Source organism: Lissotriton vulgaris, chromosome 12 (assembly GCF_964263255.1).
Source record: "Lissotriton vulgaris chromosome 12, aLisVul1.2, whole genome shotgun sequence".
Classification (NCBI taxonomy): Eukaryota; Metazoa; Chordata; class Amphibia; order Caudata; family Salamandridae; genus Lissotriton; species Lissotriton vulgaris.
The window spans coordinates 782,307,764-782,331,454 of NC_141700.1; the positions used below are offsets into that span (position 1 = coordinate 782,307,764).

The following is a 23,691-nucleotide window of genomic DNA, read 5'->3' on the forward strand; positions in this document are numbered from 1 at the left end:
GACATGGTTCCGAAAGCTGCAGACAGGCTCAGCTCATGCTAGAGCACCATATCACACATAACCAAGCACTCTGCCTTCGGGATTTTTAAAGCCTGCCATAGGAGTGACTTATAGGCTACTACGTGTCTATATGTAAGTAGGTATAGGAATACTACACCTAAGCTAGCGGTGATTACACAACCTTGCCCCAGCTGAGTGATCAGCCAGTTGTGTCTATTTGAGTGGCCTGCCAGGGGTGGCATAATACATGCTGCAGCCCCTGTTAGGCCTTGGTTGCACCTATGCCCGGAGTACCTAGAGTACACTTAGTATAGGGGCTGACAAGGTGAACCAATTCCCAATTGTGGTTGTACCTAGTGTACATGTTAAATTTAGAGAGTGTGCATCTGTGCTGTGGGTCTGATTAGCAGGCCCTCAGCCACATCTAAGTCGAAAACCAATAAAGCAAAAGCAAAAAGTGGGGGTGACCATAGGAAGCAGGCCCTACTCTCCTACAGAGACGTCCTTTGCCGTCGAGACAGTGAGAAGACCCATAAGATGAAGTTGACCGATGCGTAGGCGGTCCAAGTCTGGCTCGCCTACGACGTCAAGAGGGACTGTGCCAACGCCGAGATCACCGCCAACGTCGAGAGGTCCAATTGCATCGACGTAGAGCAGAACACCAGGGGCTTCGGTGGAAAGACACAGGCATTCAACGTCGAGAAGCATGACGTCGACACATCCGTCACCGAGGAGGTAGACGCAGAGGAGGTCGCCGTCAAGGATATCGACGTCGAGAACTCGAAAAAACACCCCCTCTATTTAGAAGGTCGCGATTTAGGTCGACGTCGAGGAGATCACACTCAGATCATGGGACTCCGCCTGTGAAGAGACCTGGGTCAACGTCGAGAGACCGTTTGACACGGGATGCCTAGCTGGTGACGGCAAGGAGTGCTTCTTCTTTCCCAGGACTTCATATAGTGCAAGTCACTCCGGAACCCTCACCAGTACAGCCTCCAGCCCTGCCAACTAATATCTCACCGAGATGTCTAGGGGACATAAGAGTGGAAGATCCACAGGATTAATCTGCCACGTTCCCCTTCAAGATCCAGATCACCGATAATTCAGTCCGTACACTCTTCTGAAAGACACGAGCGTGCCCCTCCACGAAGGTCCCCATCTGTAAGAAGGCAATCATCACGTTCTCCTAGGAGTCGGACATCCAGATCTCGACACCACTCTCCTAGAAGACAGAGCCATAGATCTTCTTCATTGTCGTCCGACTCCAAAGCTGAGTATTCTCCTACTCTTTCTTCCTCTCCTCCGAGTAGAATATCGCCCATTGATGATATTCTGACTTTCAAAGAGGTTCTCTGCTGAGGGGCTGCAACACTTCACATTGAAATGCCTGTCTCCACCACCAAGACATACGTCATCTTTGAAACACTGAACCAAAGTTCTTCCTCTAGACCATTGCTTGCTCTAGTACCTGGATTGCTGGAGCCTGCCCTGCAACAGTTCCTTACTCCAGCATCGGTGGGGGCAGCCCAACCTCTGATCACTAAGAAATATAAGGCTCCAGATAACTACCCCTTTTTTCTGCGGGCTGACTCTCCACCGGACTCTGTTAATATTTCAGCGGCACAGAAGAATCAGACAAGAGCAGCATCATCTGCGGTACCCCCAGATAGTGACAGTAAGGCCATGGATTCTGTCGGCAAGAGAATGTGCATGACCTCAGCCTCTTACTTGAAGGGACCCAGCGCTGGGTCGGTATGAACGTTATTTGTGGGACTTCCACGCTTCACTGAGAAGCTCCCAAAAGAAGATAAGCAAGATTTCCTGGAAATCCTGCATGAAGGTGGCTTGGTAGCCAATCAAGTTATCAGTGGAGCGGCTGATGCCTCTGATCTCGTTGCCCATGGTAATGCTCATGGGATCTGTGCCCGTCGCTCTGCCTGGCTGAGATTGACGGGTCTGAAGCCAGAGGCACAACCTCGCATTCTCAATCTCCCCTTCAATGGCACACTCTTCAGCTCTCATGCTGATGACGAAATGTCCAGGATGAAGACCGTACTGGATACGGTGAAGGTGGTTGGGCTCGAGAAGGACTTCAAGTGACACTACTGCCTTATGATCTGCGACAATACCAACTGAGGGGTCAAACTCCTCAGTGGTCCTCCCAGCAAAATCAAGGAAGATCACAATCCTACCAACGTCGTCCTGGTAGAGGAAGAGGAGAAAACTCCAGACAGTCCACACCTGCTGCCAAGCAACAACAAAAGCAGTGAGTGCTTGCTTCCCCTAACTCCGTTACCCACTCTGGTGGGGGGGAGGCGGGGGAGAGAGAGTGTCTAATTCTACCTGGAAGAGTGGACCAAGATCACACTAGACAAGTGGGTGCTGAATATTGTAAGGAATGGGTATACCATCAGGTTCAAGTCCCCTCCACCTTCTATTCTTCCTCAAAAGACTGTCATTCATCGCATAAATCTTCTGAGAGAAGAGTTGTCCGCTCTCCTCCTAAAGGAAGCCATCAAGGAGGTCCCATGGCATCACCGTCGGCAGGAATCTACTCTCGATATTTTTTGCTCCCAAAGAAAGGTCCAAACAAGGAGTTCAGGCCTATACTAGATCTCAGGCCTCTCAACAAGTTCATTCTGAGAGAAAGGTTCAGAATGCTGGCATTACATCAAATCATCCTGCATCTACATCAAGGGGACTGGGTGTGTACCATAGATCTTGAAGATGCCTATTTCCACATACCAATCTCTCAAAAGCATCTGCAGTTTCTAAGGTTTGTATCCAATCAGACCACTTCCAGTCACTGTCCTGCCCTTCGGTCTGAAGTTGGCTCCTCGCACATTCTCAAAGTGCATGGCAGTAGTAGCTGCTTTCTTGAGGAAAAAGCAAATCTTCGTCTACCCTTACCTGGACGACTGGCTTCTCAAGAGTGCGTCTCCAATTCTTCTGCAGCAGCACCTCGCGTACTCCATTCAACAACTACATCGGCTCGGTCTACATGTAAATTTCCAATTATCCATCCACAATCCAACACAGGGGGTACGCTGACGAGGCGCAACTTTGGGCACAGTCAACGCAAGAGCGTATCCTTCGGAGGTGAGACTATCATCCACTCTCCACAAATGTCAAACTCTCCTGAAGATACCTTAGCCCACGGATCTCGTCTCTGCTGGGTTTGATGGCCTCGTGCATTTTTCTAGTTCCAAACGCCAGACTTCACATGAGACCTCTACAGCAGACTCTGGAGATCAGTGGTCCCAAAGACCTTCTAAGAGGAAGTCTTACACTGTTAAGTGGAAGCGTTTTTACATGTGGTGTACTGCTGAAGGTCATGACCCTATTCGAGGTCAGGAACAGGTACTGTTACCATACTTACTGTATTTGGCCAAAGCAGGCTTGCAATACTCCTCCATAAAGGTTCACTTGGCAGCGATAACAGCATACAGAAAATCTCACACACAGACTTTGTTCTTTCAGATGCCAGTTGTTAAAGCTTTCCTGGAGGGTCTCAAGAAGGTCTTTCCTCCCGTTAATGCTCCATCTCCTCCCTGGGAGCTAAATGTAGTCCTCTCTAAACTAATGGGTCCCCCATTCAAACCCATTCACAAATCTTCCCTTAATCATCTTTCATGCAAGACTGCTTTTCTCATGGCAATCACATCTGCTCGCAGGGTAAGCGAGATACAAGCCTTATGCTCTACAGAGCCTTATCTCGTTTTTCACTCAAACAGAGTGGTGTTACATACTCACCCGAGGTTCCTTCCTGAGGCGGTCTCGGATTTTCACATCAACCAGTCAGTTACTCTTCCTACTTTCTTTTCAAACCCTGTCACTCCTGCTGAGAGAACTCTTCACTCTCTAGACCTGGAAAGTGTTAAAATTCTATCTTGATAAAACAAAGTGTACAAAAGTCTGACCCAACTGTTTGTGCATTATGGTCCGTTAAACACTGGTTTCCCTGCCTCTAAAAGGTCCATTTCTAGATGGATAGTGTCATGTTATCTTAACAACTGGCGCATAAGCAGCTCCCAGGCAAGCCGAGGGTGCATTCTACTAGAGGCAAAGCTGCTACGGTAGCAATGCTTAGGAATGTACCTATTCAAGAAATTTGTAAAGCAGCCACATGGTGTTCAGTTCATACTTTTGCACGCCATTACTGCCTTGATTCTGATACTCTAGCGGATGCTAGGTTCGGTCAAGCATCCTTGAAAAATTTATTTGGGTAATATATGTTGGTAAAATGGTTTTAATATGCTGGTATTTGTCTGCAGGGTACGGGGATGGGCTTGCTACTCGATTCAGTGCTTATGACTTGATGAGTATCCCCTGGAAGAGAAGGATAAGTTACTTACCTGTAATCCTAGTTCTCTTCCAGGGGTATACTCATCAGTCCTAAGCAACCCTCCCTCCTCCCCGGACGAATACCTTGTCTATATATATGTACCTGTTACCCACACTTTTAGACACTATCCAAAAGAACTGACCTAACTGTCACCTGTGGTGCATGATGGGGGCCTGGGGGTTCCTGGAGGTTTTAAAGGCACGGCACCAATTTTCCAATTGTTTTCTGTGTAACCTTTCTAGGCTAATCTGCCTCTATGATCTTGCCTTTTTACCTTTGAAAATAAAGGTTGTGTTTCTCAAAGCAAACTCAGGGCAGTTATATATATATATATATATATATATATATATATATATATATATATATATATATATATATATATATATATATATATATATATATTCTATACTACTATTATAAAGAGAGAACTTGCACCTTTAGGCAAGGTAAACTCGAAAACTACACCACCAATCTGAACACCCAAGCCATCTTAGAAAACCTCAGGGCAAGCAGAAGGACATAGGCTACATAAAAGTAAAAAATAAACGTTGTTTAAAATATTTACAAATAAAAATAAAGTAGTCCCTTGCAAGTAGCGCCGGCCGGGACGTATGCGTGAGGGGAGTAGCGCCGGCACTTAATTATGACGGCCGGGTCTACGCATCTGCTGTGCACGCCCATGTTGATGTTTTCTAAAATGTACCTTTTTGTTGTACTCGGTGCAGCCACGCAGTGTGTTTTACAGATATACTGCAGAGTGTCACTTGACTTAGCATGCAGCAGCCAGCAGGCAGCCTGCAGCGGAAGTTCGGAATCGACCCGAGACGCACTAGGTATTTGGGTGCCTTGGGCGGAGAGTAGGGGCCGGGCTGGAGGTTCTGATGGGGTAGGGGCTGTGCGCGAACATTTCTTTCACTTTGCCTCCAGCAGTTGCCACGAACAAGCATAATCACTGCAGGCCAGCACCTCCAGTCCTCCCCCGCAGCCTAATCTATTGCAGTACCGTACGTACTTAGAAAGCAAAGACACAAGGCAGTATTCAATTCAGCTTGCAGTGTGTGTCGACTGTATCCCCAGGCCCGCCAAGAGTAACGGTAGGATTAGAATTTAAGCACTTTTAAGTTAGGTGAAACCTATTGGTTTTTGCCAGTGCGTGTGTTTTTTGTTTCCTTTCCCTTTGGTTTCTTGGCCTCAGGCTGCCCTTTCGCACCTCCTGACTGACAGTGCGGCCGTGTGTGTGTGTGTGTGTGTGGGAGGGGGCAAGGGGGCAAGGGGGGAGGGGGCGGGGGGGGGAGTTGGGCGCTGCAGTTTCGCTCAGACTGACAGACGTCTTGCTTGCACAACAGACCTGGGATGAGGGGCTCACAGGGGAGGTATTGACACTTCAGTGACTCATTAGGGGTGAAAACACTTTAAAAGGAGATGTGAACGTTGTCACTAACTTGGGTTGAGGCCTTAAAGACAAGATCTGCTGGTAGATAGCAGTCACAGCTGCCAGGCGCCAGGAAGCCCTAGCTATCTCCCTTTCGCGCAGGGCCGAGTTGACGAGGAGAGCTGAGGAGTGAGGCCCTGACCCCACTCCCATGATGTAACTGTTGAATTCAGCAAAGTAAAATCCCGTGACTTTCCCCTACCCCTAATTTCTCAGTCTAAGGGGAGTAAATGCCACCATAAATAGAATATCTATACAAGAGATGTAGTTGCAGGAGAATGATAACAATGTCATAGGTGATACGGACAAAGATGGAATTATTGTCATTATGAACAAGTCAGACTTTATGGGTGAAATCCCAAGGCAGTTACATGAGGGATGCTGTTAAAAAAAACTGAATGGTAACACTATGCCATCTATTACCACATCCATTAATTAATAAACTCACTTAGTGGAAGGAATGTGGTTTAACATCAGATTATGAATACTCATTGTCCCCATTATGTTTCCTATGTATTTATACAGTTCCCAAAATGCACTTGATGGGTTCTTCCCCACCTGGTAGGTCCATTATTTAGGATAATGGATCAGCCATTGAGGACTTGGCACAATATGTAAATATGTATTTGCAGACTTTGGTATGGAATCTCACCAGGCTGAATACATGTATAGCACTTGAGTCTGGTATGGAAGCTCTATTACAATTTTTGTACTAACAGAGCGATAGTTATTTGGAAATTCTCAGATTTGTTGTAAATGGCTAACATCATACTTCCCCACAATCTTTTTCTGCATGATGGAATTTGGTATTTACAAAAGCAGGGGATTGTGATGAGTTCCAGGTTAGCGCCACCCCCGTGTGTCTCGCAGATTCACTGATTCATAAATACTGCTGGCAATAAAGAGGCCATCTCAACAGGTACTAAAGGGCGGCCAGGTGCGGGGGTCGGTGCACAGTGCGCTCAGCTGGCATCAGGGCTCGCCACAGCCGGCGTCGAGGCGAGACTGGGCATGAGGGTGTGCGCGTGCTGCTGAGTGAGTCTGAGCATGCCAGGCTCCGGATCCCTTCATATAGGGCACACAAGGCCAGGGCTATTGAATGTATATTCCTTGTGAATGCCCAAATAATATATCTACTGTCCCTTCCACCGCCTCCTTCTGTTCAGATGCATGCCTGTCTGCCTCGCATGTCTTCAGAGGTACCAGTTGAGGACGAATGTGGAGCCAATATAGTAAGTGGGTGGAGCCAGTGTAAGAAGTGGGTGGAGCTGTGGAAGTGGGTGTGGCCTCCTACGAAAAGTTTAGCACCTGCACTTAATATTTTACAAATTAAGCACTGGCGGGGAGGTAAGTCGAGACCTGGGGGGGGGGGTTTACAAAGCCGGGGCAGGAGGCGGGAGGCGGGCGTGAGACGCGAGGCGGGAGGTGGGAGGCGCGAGGCGGGAGGCGGTAGGCGCTATGCTCAATGTCGGGGCGGGGGGCGGCGGGCTCAAAGCGGGAGGCGGGAGGCGGTATAGCCAATGTCGGGGCGGAAGGCGGGAGGCGGGAGGGATGCGGACTGGGCAATGTTGGGGGGGCTGGGGGGGGAGATTGCGGTGCAGAGAGGCTTACAATGCTGCCCCCAGACCCTTTCTGCCCCAGGCAACGCTGGGGCGGGCTGCTAGTGTGTATATATATATATATATATATATTAGACTTATATGTCCTTATTTTTTCAAATGTAAAATATTTACATGCAATGATGCCAGTGTTGGGGCCTAGTAGTATGTTTTCAGGCTGCATATGTGTATGCATATTATCTATATATATGGGTATTTCTGTTTAGATATATACATATTATTGCCTATTGCTCTGGGGTCCCCGCACGTGGGTGGGACTATTCAGTGCTTATGACTTTGAGTATACCCCCTGGAAGATCACTAGGATTACAGGTAACTTATCCTCGCCGAGGTAGCAGTACTGTTTGGATTCCAAGGCAAGGTCCGATTATCTCAGAAATGGTGTTGCAATAAGGGGACCGGGTCCTGGTGGTCTGCAGGTGAGGGTTCCTTTGACAGTGTACTTGCTGTTTACTTGGAGTTGGAAGTTGAAGTGTTCCATGTCTGGTTAGGGGCGGGTCGTTGGAGTTAGTGAACTTGGTGGATGATGGCAATTCTTCCTCTGGGTCTGCCTGGTTGGTCTCTCTGGGTCATTTTGTAGCCGGTTGGAGTGGCGTTGGGTGTGCCGGGAGCTGAATAATCTTTGAGCCGGGCCTCTGTGAGGAACACAAAGTTTGGGCCTGTGGTGATTATGGTGTCCCAGAGTTTGATGGCGTGCTTGCAAATCTAGGACTGGGGTGGCATCACTTGGGAGGGCAAGACTCACAGATGACAAAGTCCAGGTGCTGCGGATTTAAGGTTTTTGGAAGCCTGTTCTGTTCCTGATGCTTCTGATCAGCAGGTCAGCCAACTAGCCCTTGGAGTCACTCTGAGGGTCCTGGGTTTAGAGTTGCAGGTCCAGTCCTAACCCAGGCAAGAAGGCAGCAGGTCTGCTCAGTGGGGTCCTTTCAGCAGCACAGTATTACTTCTTTCTGGCCAAATCTTTGACCGGTCCAAAAGTGTACTGAATAGTTGGGTCTGATGGTTCCATATTTATACTTGGTGCCCACTTGGAAGTAGAGGAAGCTTCTGAAGGAATTCTTCCTCTTGAGGTGTCAAACATCCCCTTCCTGCCTATCCTGGCACCAGCTTGTCTGAGGTCACAAAATACCAGTGGGTTCTCAGAGCCTTTGTGATGTACAAGTGTGGTAGATGACCGCTCCTGCCCCTCATCAACTCAGAGTGGACCATCCTGCCAATACCTAGCTTCCCTTTGTCTTACTGTGTGGGAGCAATAGACAAAGACAGCTACACCTACCCAGTCATGATACCGAGGAACAAGCTGTAGGCACCAAATGGTTAGTACAATAATATGGCAAATTTCTAAAAGTGACATTTTTAGTATTGTGACTAAAGATCTGACTTTACTATTAAAGAGGGCTATTGATAGCAATTATTTCGACACCAGACTATCTGTCAACCTGATCCCAATTGGAAGTTATCAATTAATAAATGTAGTAAGCTAACCCAATGTATGGGAGAGGTAGGCCTTGCAGTAGAGAAACCAGTACATGTAAAACTGAAAAGTACACGTCCCGTTTTTTTAAATTCACTGCACCATGCCCTCTGGGTTGTTCAGGGCCTACCCTAGGGGTGACAAACCTGTATTAACAAGCATTGACATAGCCAATAGGTCTCGCCTTTGAGACCTTATAAGTGTTTAGCCCTGCAACAGTTGATGTTGTTGCATTAAGGATATTGTGCTGCATAACTAAATACTTATAAGGTCCCAAAGGCGAGACCTATTGGCTATGCCGATGCTTGTTCTGTCACGAGTGATGCTCACTCATGGGAAGTTCTACAACACCGTGGACTTACAGGCACGACTAGTACATAACAAATAGCGCATGCATGCACAATCTGACAGTAATGCTTGAGTAAAAATATATCTTAAACAAGTCAAAAACACATCAGTATTATTAAAACAGCCAAAAAACATTTTATTTGATAGGAACTTCGGGAGAAGAATGCCATAGCCCAACTCACTAAATTAACTTTAAAATTGCAAAAAATATTCAATCAGTTCTAAAATGATATACAAACTACGTTGCTTTCAACTAAAAAATAAAACAGTGGACATTTTTGACAGGATTTTCGGTTATATCTTTCTGTAGAAGTCAGAGCACAAATCAGCATTTTTTTTTTAGAATATATGTTGGCGAGTTGGAGGAAAGTGCGTTTGTGATGGCATGGTCTCTCTTTAAAAAAAAATTATTCTCCATTTTATTTTTATCATGTTTCCCCTTTTTGAGTTTTTTCAACAGAATAGACAAGGCTGATGTGTTTGTTTTAATATTTTTATATTTCAAAGTACAATATTTTTGTTTAAGCTTCTTTTGAGAGGCAGTGCTTGTAGACCTGCAAATTTCTCATCTCATACAAAGAGAAATGATGCTTGCATAAGTTCCTACTTAAAAGCATTTGCTCATATCCTCACGTTTTCCAACATTCAGTGTGGTAGTCACTTGCTCAAAGAGCACATTACATACATGGGAGCGAAGTTTATAAAGGTATCTGCGAGGGACTTGCCAGGTCATATGAGGTACATTGAGGCCAGATGTCTCGCTGGAACGCAGGTTTCCCTGACCCATAGACACAATTTCCAATTCAAAAGACCAACAACGACCCCACTACGCTTCGCCAGAACCAGACCTGTAAACAACAAAAGTATTAATTTTTCATTGCACCAAAAACCAACTTTACCTTGAACTCGCACAGTAGGAAACAATGCTTGTTCTGGCGGTCTTGCAAAAGAGCACGGGTCGCCTTTGGTGCTCTATTATCATCAGGTCCAGCTTGGCCCTTCCATATCTTTTCTCAATTGTCCTGCACATCATAAGGAGTTTTTGTATTGGCTCCTAAACGCAATGGCAAGGCCACCCAGAGGTGGCCAAAAGTAGTATTCCCTGTTTCTCCGATCTCTGTTTGAGAGCCTGATTCCAGAAGAACTAGCTCCATCTTATGTAGGTATTTCTTTCAGTGCTCTGGATCGTCTGGCGGCAGCCTTGATCACCACAACCTTTCAATGGAAGAACAGGTGTTAAAGATTTCCCATAGGCTATCTGCTCGGTTACTGCTTTGTGGACAATGAAGTGTCATTTTCTAGGTACCCGATAAAATCAGGAGGAGAAATTAACACCACCTGGAACAGGACATGGCTAACGTAGGTAATCTGATTAGCCTGTTGCACTTGTTCCTTCCGGTCATAAATCCTAAATCAAGATAAGTTCTAATCCTTGGGTTTTTGTTTCTTAGTCATAAGCCGTTCAAATGAATGGCCTCATGACCTGAAGTATTTTTCTTGAATAACTGCATTCATTTTAACCGGTATTTGTGTGAGATATGTTAGTGAACCGTAAGCCCTATGCATATCTTAAATATGTCACAGAAGCTCAGGTATCTTGTTTTTAACTTAATGTTCGAATCCATTTGAGCAAGGTGACTTTTCTCACTATCTTTTTACCATGTCCTCTTTGTTTTTTATCTTAACAATAACACTTAAAAGAATTGTACGAACAAATCAAGTATGGCTCTTTTGAATTAAAAGGCTTACTCAAAGGCATTTATTGCCAGAAACATTTCCACTCATCCTATGGTCCTCCATTGCTTTGAAAGACAGTTCCTGGTCAGACCACTAGGCCACCCGCAACAGTATGCATTTAGAAGTGCGTGCCATCTGGAATTAAAGAGCGCTTAAACATTGTCATTATTGAGGTAACTTTACCATTTTCCTTTTGCAGTTTTACGTGATAGAATATGCAGCCTGCGACGCCACTTACAATGAAATTGTAACTCTTGAGCGGCTGCGGCCCGTCAACCCCAACAAAGTAGCTACAAAGACCTCCTTCTACAAATACACAATCCCTGTGCCAGACGACCTCAAGGAAGCGTAAGTACTGTAGAAGGGTTTAGCTTGGGGGTGGTGGGGTTAAATGTGTGATGGGGGCAAAGCCTAGTAATACCATGCTGCACCATGCCTCATTACAGACAACAAGACAGAGTTGCTTTCCTCGAGGGCGGACCTAAATAAGCCAAAGGGAGGGGCCCAGACTAGAGGGTTGTGAAATTTGATTAACCCAGAAGCATAGTATACGTATTTGGGGATTTTGTTAATCAGGCTACATTCTGTTCGAATAAGTAAACAGTCAAAGTAGCATGTTAAAAAGTCTAGCATTTTGGAAACTTTTAGCTTCACATGGGACTTTCAAGGTTATTAGCATTGGCCAGTTTATACTGTTTCAGGTTTACTACTTGAAAGCAGTTGAAAAGACAAGAAAAATGCCATCGGGATATGATGGTGGGTTTTGGATAGGGTGTGATTGTTACATATCACTTAATATTTGAGATGGTTTTAGGAGAGGGGATTTTCTGTCCCTCGGCCGGTATATTCATGCTGATTTCTAGCAACAGAAGTCTGAAAGGTGGAGTGAAGTTTTTCTGTCATTTATTTTAGAGAACATGCATATGCCTACATTGTAATGCATTATTTCAATTGTAGCATTTATGAAAGCATGAGATGTAATAGAATCCACATTCAAAAGAAGTATGTTTTATTGAGTAAAGTTGAGACATTTGCCCTCCTCTAAGCACCACCCAAACCTAAGTGGACCACAAAAATTAGGTAGGGGAACAGTGATATATTTGTTGTTTGTTTTGCTCTCTGACTGCACTTCATCTCTTTTTCTCTCTTCATTCCTCCTCTTTCTCTTGACCAGCTGCTCAAATGAAGAAGTACATAAAGAATTCAAGAAGGCTGTTGGCGCAAAGTGCATTTTCCTCAGTAGCACAAGTAATGAACTTGTCATCCTGGTAAGCAACGCTGCCAGCCTTAACCGGTTGAATTATTTTAATAGAGGTCTGTGTGTACATACCAGGAGGGATTAATCTGGCTTCGAGTGATGTTGGCAGGAGTTGGTGGTGCATAAAGTGGACTTGGAGCGATGCTGCTGGTGAGGATTTTCATTTTTGTGAGCCGTGTATGGATCCCATGATAAAAGGTGGTGTGACTGGTCTGAATGATGGTGTATTTCCTGAACTGTGTGTTTTTTGCTACTAGAGTAGTGTATGGATTGTTGCTGGCCAATATATTTCCATTCTAGGTGAGAAGGGGGGTGGGGTTGGTGGGTCACTAGCACACTGTTTTTTGTGGTATGTTGGCTGAGGTTTGTGCGTCTGATTGTTTGTGCTCCAGTACTAGAGTAACTAGGGGTGTGCATGTTTCATTTGAGATGCATGGGCAGAGCAGGAAGGTGGCTTCTACTGCAAGAATAGCAAATGGTGTGCTGCAGTTCAGGCTTGAGGTGTATTTACAGGGCTGTGCAAGTCTTAAGTAATGAATCCTCATGGGTTAATAACTTAAAGTGAAAACCAATATTGTGGCCTCCTTTCATCAAACTACAGTTAGGATTTTTCCTTTTTGACCTTCTGGGACATGCGCATATTGTTAAAAATCTAGGCATTAAATTTGGTCAACATCTGACAGTGGAACAACCGGTAAATGCAATAATAGTAAAGTCCTGCTTTTGTAAACTAAGAGTACTGAAATCACAAACTTAAATTACATTACATCAACAATTGGGGAGGTTCAAGACCCAGATCCCCGTCTCTAAAAGCCCAGACAATTTGGAAATGGCTAGTTGTGAGGAATCTGCGCATCACAGCTGTCCATCTACTTTGTGTGCAAAATGCAGAAGCAAAATCTGTCACTAGAAAAATTCAAGAGAAACATGATTTGGTGTTAAATGATGTACTAATCATCATTGTTTGTGAATGGGGACTTCCAGAAGGAGACTTATTTGCATATTACGTACCCAGGTATTACAAACCGGGCACGTTGGGGAACGCTCTTTCATCCGTTGGTCAAAGAAGTTTGTATCTGCATTTCCTCCCATCCTGCTGATTTTTATTAGCAGTCAGCGGGGTAAGAAAGAGACAAAACAATGATGATCCTCATCACGCCAGACCGGATATGGCACTCGTGGTACCCAAAGCCCCTACGCCTTTTGAATCTTCTACACAAGAGACTGCTATGCAAATTTGATCTCCTTAAAAGTGCAAAGGCCTCATCCTGTGTCCCTTCTTTCCGTTGTTGAACTTGGCAGCTTGGCTCCTGAACTCTTGCAATGTACAAAGTTAAATATTCCGCAAAGTTGCATAGACCATTTAAAAAAAGAAAGATGTCAGTCCACTAGAACATCTCATTCTCTCAAATAGAAGAGGTTCTACATCTGGTGTGTGAACAAAAGTATTTATCCAACCTGATATCAGAATGAAGTGGTACTGTCAATTAACACAGGCTGGACTGCAGTTTTTCTCAGTCAAGGCACACTAAGCAGCCATTACTGCTTCTAGAAAAAAAGTCCATCACAAACTTCTTTTCTTGGAAGCAATTAAGGTTAGCCCTCCCTTATGTAGGCATTCCCCTCTCAGCGAGCTTAATGTGGTCATTTCTAAATTAACGTGTTCCTCATTTGAGACTGTTCATAAGGCTACTTTACAGCACTTGTCCTGGAAGACCACCTTTTTAATAGCCATCACTTCTGGCCATAGGTTTAGTGAGATTCAGGTGCAAAGCAGTAAAGAACTACCTATACAGTTTTTCACAAAGATATAGTTGTGATGAAAACACATTCTAATTTACTTCCTAAAGGTGTATCAGTTGCCCATCGACCAGACTATTTCCTTTCCAACTTTCTTCCAGAATCCTCTTCCAGCAGAAAGCTTATTACCTTCTCTGGACGCTAAGAAAGTTTTAAAATCTTACCTTGATAAAAACAAAAACATTATGCAGACCAACCACCTTTTTGTGAACTATGGATCAGAAAGTAAGGGCCTAGCAACTTCGAAGCAGTCCATCTCTTGGTGGATTTTTTCCTCTATTCTTCTATTGTACTGTAGGGAGAAAAAAAAAGGTTTGAAGGCCCCAAAACATTTCAACAGGAGGTAAAGCCGTTGCTGTGGTATTGTTAATCAACATTTCCATTACTGACATGCAGTGGCTAACTAGACGTCTGCACATAGTTTTACAAGACATTATTTATTTATAACTGGTGAATTTCATTGTTTTTTGTTTTAAAACATTAGTGTTCGTGGCCTGTTTGGCTGTGCATGCACATGCTGTGCATATTACCTGCCATCTAGTGTTGGACCTGGATGTGTGCAGATAGTTTTTTTTTCCCCAAAGAAGTATTTTGAGTCAAGAGGTTGTGTGACTCCTTCTCGTGCTGGTAATGCACATGGTCATCGGCTCCATTGTTAGATAGTTTTTTTCCCCCGTCATCTGGTTTGGATGTGTACTCCAGTGCTGCGGGTCAATAGACGCAGTGCTCGTTCACCCGGTTGCCTTCCCTCTGTGATTGTATTTTGATTGTGTCTCCCTTTCTCTGTCTCTAGTCGAAGTTTGGCTACTTTGCCCAAGCTGGGTCTTGGTTGACCATGGCACCTCCTGGGCCTCACACTTCAGAGCCTACTCCCTTCTCTCAGTTGCGTCTCTACACCATGCCTTGAAGGTGATGCCACATGCCACATGAAATATCCCCTGATCGATCTCCATTAGGTCTACAATTTGAGCCTGTCTCCCGAACATGACAAAGCATAGCCTACCGCTACTTCCATTTCAATAAGTCCCTAAGTAACCATCTGTCAAGTGGACTTCAGATGTCGTGTAGGAGGAGCAACGACACCCTAGAACTCTCCCCAGAGGGAAAATCATCTACAACTGTCGGCTGCAGATGAAGAGGCTTTTTTACCTGGAAAATGCTCTGGCTCTGATCTGAATATCGAGGAGCTTTCGCCAGCTCAGCAGTCCATGAGTACGGCACCTCCTGTCCCTCGATAACGCTCCCAATATGAGCAACCTTCTGTCAAAGGCCGCACAGTCACTGTATAGCACCAGAGACAGGCTTTCGGACTACCACTGCCTTCCGGCCATGGTAATCACTAACAAACCACTTTGGGCCAGCTCAGGCTCTGCACCGAAGAAGCCTTCAAGGCCAGCGGATTCATCACCGGTTACTCGACGTCCGCACCAAGCCGACCCTCTGCACCTACCAAAACCTCGGTACCAAAGCCACCCTCGAAGATGTTGGGTTCAACCTGCAAGACCAACGCAGTCTAACAGATTCTCCACAGACTGAAGGAGGAGTTTGACTCAATGCAGAGACACTTGGTCATTCACCCGCATAAAGGCCAGATCTGTGCCTTCCCTACAGGCTCACCTGCTGTTTCTCCCTTGAAACTCCAGCTGTCCTTTGAGAAAGCCTTAGACATTCTGGTGCAAGAAAGCAGATAATGCTATCAGCTCCTTACACTTGCACAACCATTCCCTCACCCTGCTTCTCAGTCTTCAACTTCCTTGATTGCTTCTCCAGAGGGACCTCTTTAACATCACTTCTCAAGGGGACTCCTCGTACTGACACAGGTGATCATTGGGGAGGTGACACCACATTTGGCACCCCTCTTAAGGGTTACCCATTGGACTCCTATGATGCAGACTGAACAGGGAACACAGACCACGGCCTGTACCCTGCCCATCCCTCCCCTTTGGATGAAACCACCTCTTATCAAGAACTTATTGGCAACAGTAAGGAAAGCGTTTCAGAGGGGTTAAATCTACTATTCCCACTCCAGTGTAAGCAACAGTAGGTAAACTACTTCATAAAGTGGATCTCCATACCGAGCCCTGAAAGGAGGGCCTCCTTTTTGAAACCCTCTCCACCACTCCACCGCTCTACTCAGTACCTTCCTGAGCTCAAGGTCATGCTACGACTCACAGCAGACATTAAGGACCCAGTCTTAGCCAGGGTTATAACTCCTAGGGTGGATACAAATTATGAAGCTTTTACTGACGCCAGATCCCGCTTGACTCTCTGGTGGTCACTTCTGCTCATAGCCAACACCTTGGCCAGCAGGGATGCCCTGCAACTAGAGAAGGAGAGTAAATGCATAGATGCGGCTAAAACCGATAACACTATTTTACTTCATAGGATAACATTGACTGTTTTTCTTGGAAAAAATTTTAAGTGTGGAGTTGGAAAACCTAAAGAAATGCTTTAAAATTGCACTAACTAACAAAAACGATTTTACTTATCTGTTTAAAGGAAATGTACCAGAGTAGAATCCAGGTTTATTACTCTGAGTAAGAAAAGTAATCTGAAAAGTAACTTGTAATTTTACTGAAAAACTCTTTCAAGTCTGTGTACTGTATTTACAAAGTATTGCATTTCTCTGAAACCATACTGCAAGTCAAGGTTCAAAGCTTTATTCGATTATTAAAAGAAACAATCATAAAAGCATACAATACATTTACATTCATGGAATAAAATATTAAAAGCTAAAAAAAAAATTGTGGTTTGGGTACAGCTCGGAAGTACAATAAGACAGAATTAAAAAATCATACTTTTCCTTGCAGCCACAGATTTCAGGATGAACATGGCTGTGTGAAAACAAATATCAGGATCATCTAGGGAAAACAGCAACCTCATTGCCGAATTTACCGCAGTAACTGACAATTTTAAAAATAAAGGTTTTAAATAAATAACACGATGTTTATAAAGGTCACACAGGAATAAGAAATGCACAGTACTCTGTTTGGTAACCCCATCGCATGGACATGGTAAAGAGGGGTCATTTTTCATAGCTGGGAACACCACCAGATGGTGGACAATTCCGAGGCTTAGTCTAACAAGGACAAAACGATGGGATGGTCTAGTGACCACCTTTAGATGTTTAGAAAAACCGGATGAGTCCCTATTTGAATAATAATACTGGGGGAAAGTTGACAACATTTTAGAGTGTCTACGTGCTTGGGCTTTCTTATATAAATAGGAGCACTTAAGTTCTTTCTTGGAGATATCAGAGAAACTCTCTTGATCTTCCAGGAGTTTAAGATTAAATAAATCCCTGGCAGTTGTCACAACATATTGTATCAAAAGGGGGAAATACAAGCGGACGATTTTTAACGGGGTCCAATGTAATGTCCTAACAAGTACTACACAACAAAGAGAGTACAGAGTTCCCCGGGGAGAGTCAACTAATTGACTACACTCAACCCCTCTCTCACAGGGGTGAATATCAAAAGTGAATGGTGTGAACCCTTTGTCGGAATTTTAGGGATACCTCACACAAGACATCGGTGGGACGACTATTGTCATTCCGCCCGATGGTCGTCCAGCGTCATCATCGGTATCCTGCCCCTTCGACAGGCTGGCGGTGCAATGCCCGTCGGGCAGCACAGGATGCTGCACTTTGGTGGAGTTCTTTTATTCCTTTGCCGTAGGGTGTGTGCGTGTGAGGGGCCTAAAAAAGTGCAATAGTGAGCGTGAGTGAAGTGTGTCTAAAAAAAGTCAGTGGAGTCCATTGGGTGAAATTTTAATAACATGGCTCACTGCTTTATTAAAAATTTAAGGGGTATTGAGGCGAGACGGTTAGGTATCTGAACCTCATTCAACCCTTAGTGCAAGTGTGGTCGACCATGTTTCTTGCCGCTAAGGCAATTCTTCAGGACCAAAAAAGTGCTCATATGATTGCTTAGCGATTTCCCAGTAGGAGAAATCGAGGATACGACCTGGCTTAGTGTCGTCGGATCAACCCTCCATTGAGAACCTACCCAGAAATAGGAAGGAAAACAAAACGGAGGTACAGTCAATAATATGTCTGTAGTATGAGGGCAACACATTGGTTAATTCTAGCATGCTGGTTGTGTGTTAAAGCATGGAGATGGGTCTTGATTAGCCCCTTTACTGAGGTGATATTCATGTGAGAGAGAAGGTACGAAGGCAGTATAAACGAGGGAATACCCCGTTTAATTTGTGATAAAGGTGTATAAGAAGTCGGCATGCGAAATGTGTGCCCTATAGTTGGCATGCACAATAACTATCATATGTCGTATGCCGCAACAAACTGTGTGTTGTAAAAAGGACATACAAACAATAGTGAGTCTGTGCATCCATACACACGATTAACCAAAGTTAAGAAAATTCAAGGAAAGAGGACCATATTGACACTCTGACAATGCGGCAAAAAATTGCCTAGCACCACTAAGGTGAGGATACCATATACAAATAACCAGGCATGCGAGGATAATGCCAATAAGGTAATCACTTGATAATAATCTTACCCGTAGTCCCCGGTAGGAGATCCCCTAGGCTGACCTGGTGGGGCCAGAACTATACGGAACAAACCTAGGGACTGGTAAAGGTCAGAGAATGAGTTAGCGGTGGGGCTTACTGTGTGGTGCCGCCTAAGGAATAGCCGCGGCAAACGGAGAAAACCCGCGGAATTCCTTTCTTTGGATCAAGTCACCTTACCTGGTTAGTTGCTGGCAGAAGGCATCTAATCACCTACCCCACCCACGTCGAGATGATCGCAGGACAGCCGGAGTTACCGTGGAGTGCAGCCGGTGTTTAAGAAAGCCGGTAGCGCGGGAGCTCTCAAGGCGTGTCCGAGGCGCGTTGCTAGGTTACTCGACGCGGGTGTGGAAAGTAATGACGGCCCAGCCCTACGGGGTGATGGTAATGGGCGCCATTTTGGAATGGGTTAGAAGACATCAGAAATTGCTGAGAGGAGGACAATCAAGTCCACGTATCGAGCTATCTGGCTAGCATCGTCCAAGGCACCGCATCATTGAGGCCGAGCTCATCGGTATGCAAGCGATGCACCCATCTCTGTTCCAATCTGAAGAGGGCTTGTTGGTTTTTGCCAGGGTGACATTCGAGGACAGTCCATCGAATATTATCAGTGGAGTGACTTAGTTCTCTGCAGTGCTCATAGTCTCGTGTGTGTCTTATGGCATCGAATGTTACTGTTGTGCTCTATGATGCGTTGTTTCACGGGGCGCATCGTCATCCCAATATAGAGCATTTGACATGGACAGATAAGAACATAGATACACCTGGCACTGTTGCAATTAGTGTGTCTGTTGATGGTCCATGTGAAGTCTTTATCCAGTTCGATAGTTTTACCCTGGATAGTTTGAGGACACACAGTGCAGGACCCACACCGGTAATGTCCAGTGACTGGTGGAATGTCCCAAAGGGTCCTGACCGGTTGGGTGCTTGATTTCTTCGGACGAGTATGGATCAATGTATCTTTTAAGTTTGCCGTTCTCTTGAATGCAAAGCGGGGGCGTGGCAGTTCCATCCCCGCAGAGTTTAGAATCCCCCAGTGTTGGTTCACGGTTTTCTTAATGAATCCAGAATGCTTGGTGTAGGATGTCACACAAGTGATGGTGTTATCAGGTTCCTTTGGGTGGACTTCAAGTAGAGCCTCTCTATTATTGTTCAAAGCTCTTTTAGCTGATTTCTGTAACAGTCGTGTGGGGTATCCCCTATCCAGGAGCTTATGTTGCAGAAGACTAGCTTCTTGTTTGTAGTCTTGGACTGTGCTGCAGTTTCTCCGTAGGCGGAGGAATTGCCCGAACGGCAGATTGTCCCTCAATGCTCTAGTATGGTGACTGTTGTAGGGGAGTAAACTGTTTCTGTCTGTCTCCTTCTTGAAAAGAGTGGCACTGATTGTTTCCGGATCCAGGCAGATAGTCAGATCTAGGAAAGGTATTGATGTGTCAGAAATGGTGCCCGTAAACTTCAGGTACGGGTTTTGTTGGTTTATCCACAAGCAGAAGGCCTCACAACTGGATCGATCCCCCTTCCAAAAGACCAGAATGTCGTCGATGTATCGACGCCAGAAAGTAAGATTATCTCGAAATGGGTTTTGGTCTGGAGGGTAAATATGGTTCTTTTCGAATGAGGCCATGTAGATACATGCCAAGCTCGGCGCAAACGTAGAACCCATCGAGGTTCCACTCACTTGATGGTACAGCTGGGATTCGTATCTGAAAAAGTTTTCAGTGAGTGCAATGTTTGCAAGCTCCATGATAAAAGCTACTGGTGTAGGGGATTGCCATTCCTCTTCTCTTAACAGCGATTCAACCGCTTCTAGGGTAGCCTGTTGCGGAATGTTCGTGTATAACCCCTCGACGTCGAGGGTGAGCAGAAGGTCAATGTCCTCTCTTCCATCAATATCTGCTATCAGGCGGAGGACATCTCTAGTATCTTGTAAATAAGATGGAATTTGCCTCACTAGAGGTTGGAAGAAAGCATCACAGAACTGAGACAGAGGCTCTAATATTGATCCGATACCGGAGACAATAGGTCTACCCGGGACTGGGGAGGTACCCTTATGTATTTTGGGAAGGGTGTACAAATAAGGTGTAACAGGATCCGCTGTCACCAGGAACTCTGCTTCCTTCCTACTTATCCACTCATTGGTCTCAGCCTCAATGACGAGGCTCATGATGGTTGTGGTGAGTCGTCTAGTAGGGTCTTCAGTGAGCAGTCTGTAATGAGTTGTATTTGCCAATTGTCGTCTACATTCACGATCATAATCCTCATAGTTCTGTATGACCGTGGCACCCCCTTTGTCCGCTTGCTTGATTACAATGGAGTCATCCCTGCCCAGGCCAATAGAGGCCTGTCTTTCCGCGGTTGACAAATTGTGAAATGGTTTAGTTGTCGGTTTGTTCCGTAAGCTCCTGAGAACTGCTCGCTCAAAAGTTAAAATTTCCGGTGGTACCATCCCATCAGTAGGGGTGAAGGTCGAGGGTTTTCTGAGACCTGTGTCTTGACTCGGAAGTTCTGGTTGGTTCTCAAAGAAGGCCCGGAGGCGTATCTTCCTAAAGAATTGCTTCAATTCAATCATTTCCTGAAATGTATCCGGGATAGGGGTGGGAACAAACCCTAGCCCTTTCTCCAAAACACTCTTCTCCGTTGGTGATAGAGTCCTGTTTGACAAATTCACGATCAGGCTTTTCTCCCTCTGGATGTTGTGCTCCTGGTTTCCATCGCAGACGGTGTCTGTATTTGGTCCTGCCATTGCACGCCTTTGTTCCCGCCTCGCTTTCGCCCTCTTCCTCTGCCCCAACCTCTGCCTTGAAAAGGTGGCGGATTAAGGGGGTAGAATTGCGGGGGGCTTTGTGGGTAGAAAGGGTACTGCCACGGTGGGGTCATATGGGGTGGTCCATGGAATGCTGGACCTTGGTGGTAGCCTTGTTGCCATGCACGTGGTGGTCTTGAATTCCTAGGAGGATAACCCCCACTGGAATCACTGCTGGTTGACCCGCGTCTGTTGTCGCTACCCGAATTATCGTCAGATGAGTAGGTGTTCTTTTTCCCTTTGTAGTCATCTTTAAGGTAGGGATATACTTTTTCTTTTTCAAATTTGGCAATATCTTTCTCAAGTTTCGTGGTCTTTTGTTTGAGTAAAAATTCATGGTGGTCAGCCATTTCTTGATTGATCTCTGATAGTTTGGTAGTGAAGGCCGTTTTGTTGTTCTTAGAGATGGAGTTTTTCATGGTAGCTTCTAGAGCTGAAATCTTGTCTAGTAATGCATCGGAGAGGCGTTTTGCTGTTTGGCTGATCAGAAAGAGTAGATTCTTGGTGCACTTCCAAGATACTTGGCACCAGTCTACTTTGAACCGTTTATCATCCAGGAACAGTCTAGGAATTATGTTAACAATCAGGCCTTGCGGAGCTATATTACTTCGTAGATACTCCGTCATCATGATCCCATAGATCGTTATTCTTATCAATTCTTTCTTCATCTTAGTTAATGTTGCCCATTCATCGGAAGATGCACCAGACGTGGAGACAGGGGGGTTAGTAAGTATTGATGGCGTTGTTCTTAATGCCTCAGCTATAGTCTCTTCATTGAAACTAAGACCAGGAACGTCCTCCATGTTGGTGAAGGAGGGAGATGTGGTGCCAAGGACTGAGCCAACCAGCAAGGGAGTGTGGTCAATGGTCCTCTTTCACAAGTAGAAGAAATCAGTGATGGTCCAACTCAGTGAAAAGGTATTCACCGGTGGTAACCTAGAGAAGGCAGTTCCCGTGCGGAGAGCACGCTAGGAATTGTATCAAAAGGGGGAAATACAAGCGGACGATTTTTAACGGGTCCAATGTAATGTCCTAACAAGTACTACACAACAAAGAGAGTACAGAGTTCCCCGGGGAGAGTCAACTAATTGACTACACTCAACCTCTCTCTCACAGGGGTGAATATCAAAAGTGAATGGTGTGAACCCTTTGTCGGAATTTTAGGGATACCTCACACAAGACATCGGTGGGACGACTATTGTCATTCCGCCCGATGGTCGTCCAGCGTCATCATCGGTATCCTGCCCCTTCGACAGGCGGTGCAATGCCCGTCGGGCAGCACAGGATGCTGCACTTTGGTGGAGTTCTTTTATTCCTTTGCCGTAGGGTGTGTGCGTGTGAGGGGCCTAAAAAAGTGCAATAGTGAGCGTGAGGGAAGTGTGTCTAAAAAAAAGTCAGTGGAGTCCATTGGGTGAAATTTTAATAACATGGCTCACTGCTTTATTAAAAATTTAAGGGGTATTGAGGCTAGACGGTTAGGTATCTGAACCTCATTCAACCCTTAGTGCAAGTGTGGTCGACATGTTTCTTGCCGCTAAGGCAATTCTTCAGGACCAAAAAAGTGCTCATATGATTGCTTAGCGATTTCCCAGTAGGAGAAATCGAGGATACGACCTGGCTTAGTGTTGTCGGATCAACCCTCCATTGAGAACCTACCCAGAAATAGGAAGTAAAACAAAACGGAGGTACAGTCAATAATATGTCTGTAGTATGGGCAACACATTGGTTAATTCTAGCATGCTGGTTGTGTGCTAAAGCATGGAGATGGGTCTTGATTAGCCCCTTTACTGAGGTGATATTCATGTGAGAGAGAAGGTACGAAGGCAGTATAAACGAGGGAATACCCCGTTTAATTTGTGATAAAGGTGTATAAGAAGTCGGCATGCGAAATGTGTGCCCTATAGTTGGCATGCACAATAACTATCATATGTCGTATGCCGCAACAAACTGTGTGTTGTAAAAAGGACATACAAGCAATAGTGAGTCTGTGCATTCATACACACGATTAACCAAAGTTAAGAAAATTCAAGGAAAGAGGACCATATTGACACTCTGACAATGCGGCAAAAAATTGCCTAGCACCACTAAGGTGAGGATACCATATACAAATAACCAGACATGCGAGGATAATGCCAATAAGGTAATCACTTGATAATAATCTTACCCGTAGTCCACGGTAGGAGATCCCCTAGGCTGACCTGGTGGGGCCAGAACTATACGGAACGAACCTAGGGACTGGTAAAGGTCAGAGAATGAGTTAGCGGTGGGGCTTACCGTGTGGTGCCGCCTAAGGAATAGCCGCGGCAAACGGAGAAAACCCGGGGAATTCCTTTCTTTGGATCAAGTCA

At 45.3% G+C, this 23,691-nt stretch overlaps 1 protein-coding gene across 4 annotated transcripts in view; it reads left to right on the plus strand.

Annotated features, from left to right (window-relative positions):
- The window catches only part of FXR2 (FMR1 autosomal homolog 2), a 395,300-nt gene that overhangs the window by 194,910 nt on the left and 176,699 nt on the right, over nucleotides 1-23,691 (plus strand). For all 4 annotated transcript variants that reach the window (XM_086946152.1, XM_086946153.1, XM_086946154.1 and 1 more), the window contains exons 5-6: nucleotides 11,155-11,303; nucleotides 12,130-12,223. In XM_086946152.1, the coding sequence (XP_086802278.1) occupies nucleotides 11,155-11,303; nucleotides 12,130-12,223 (243 nt within the window). The remainder of the gene's footprint in view (nucleotides 1-11,154; nucleotides 11,304-12,129; nucleotides 12,224-23,691) is intronic.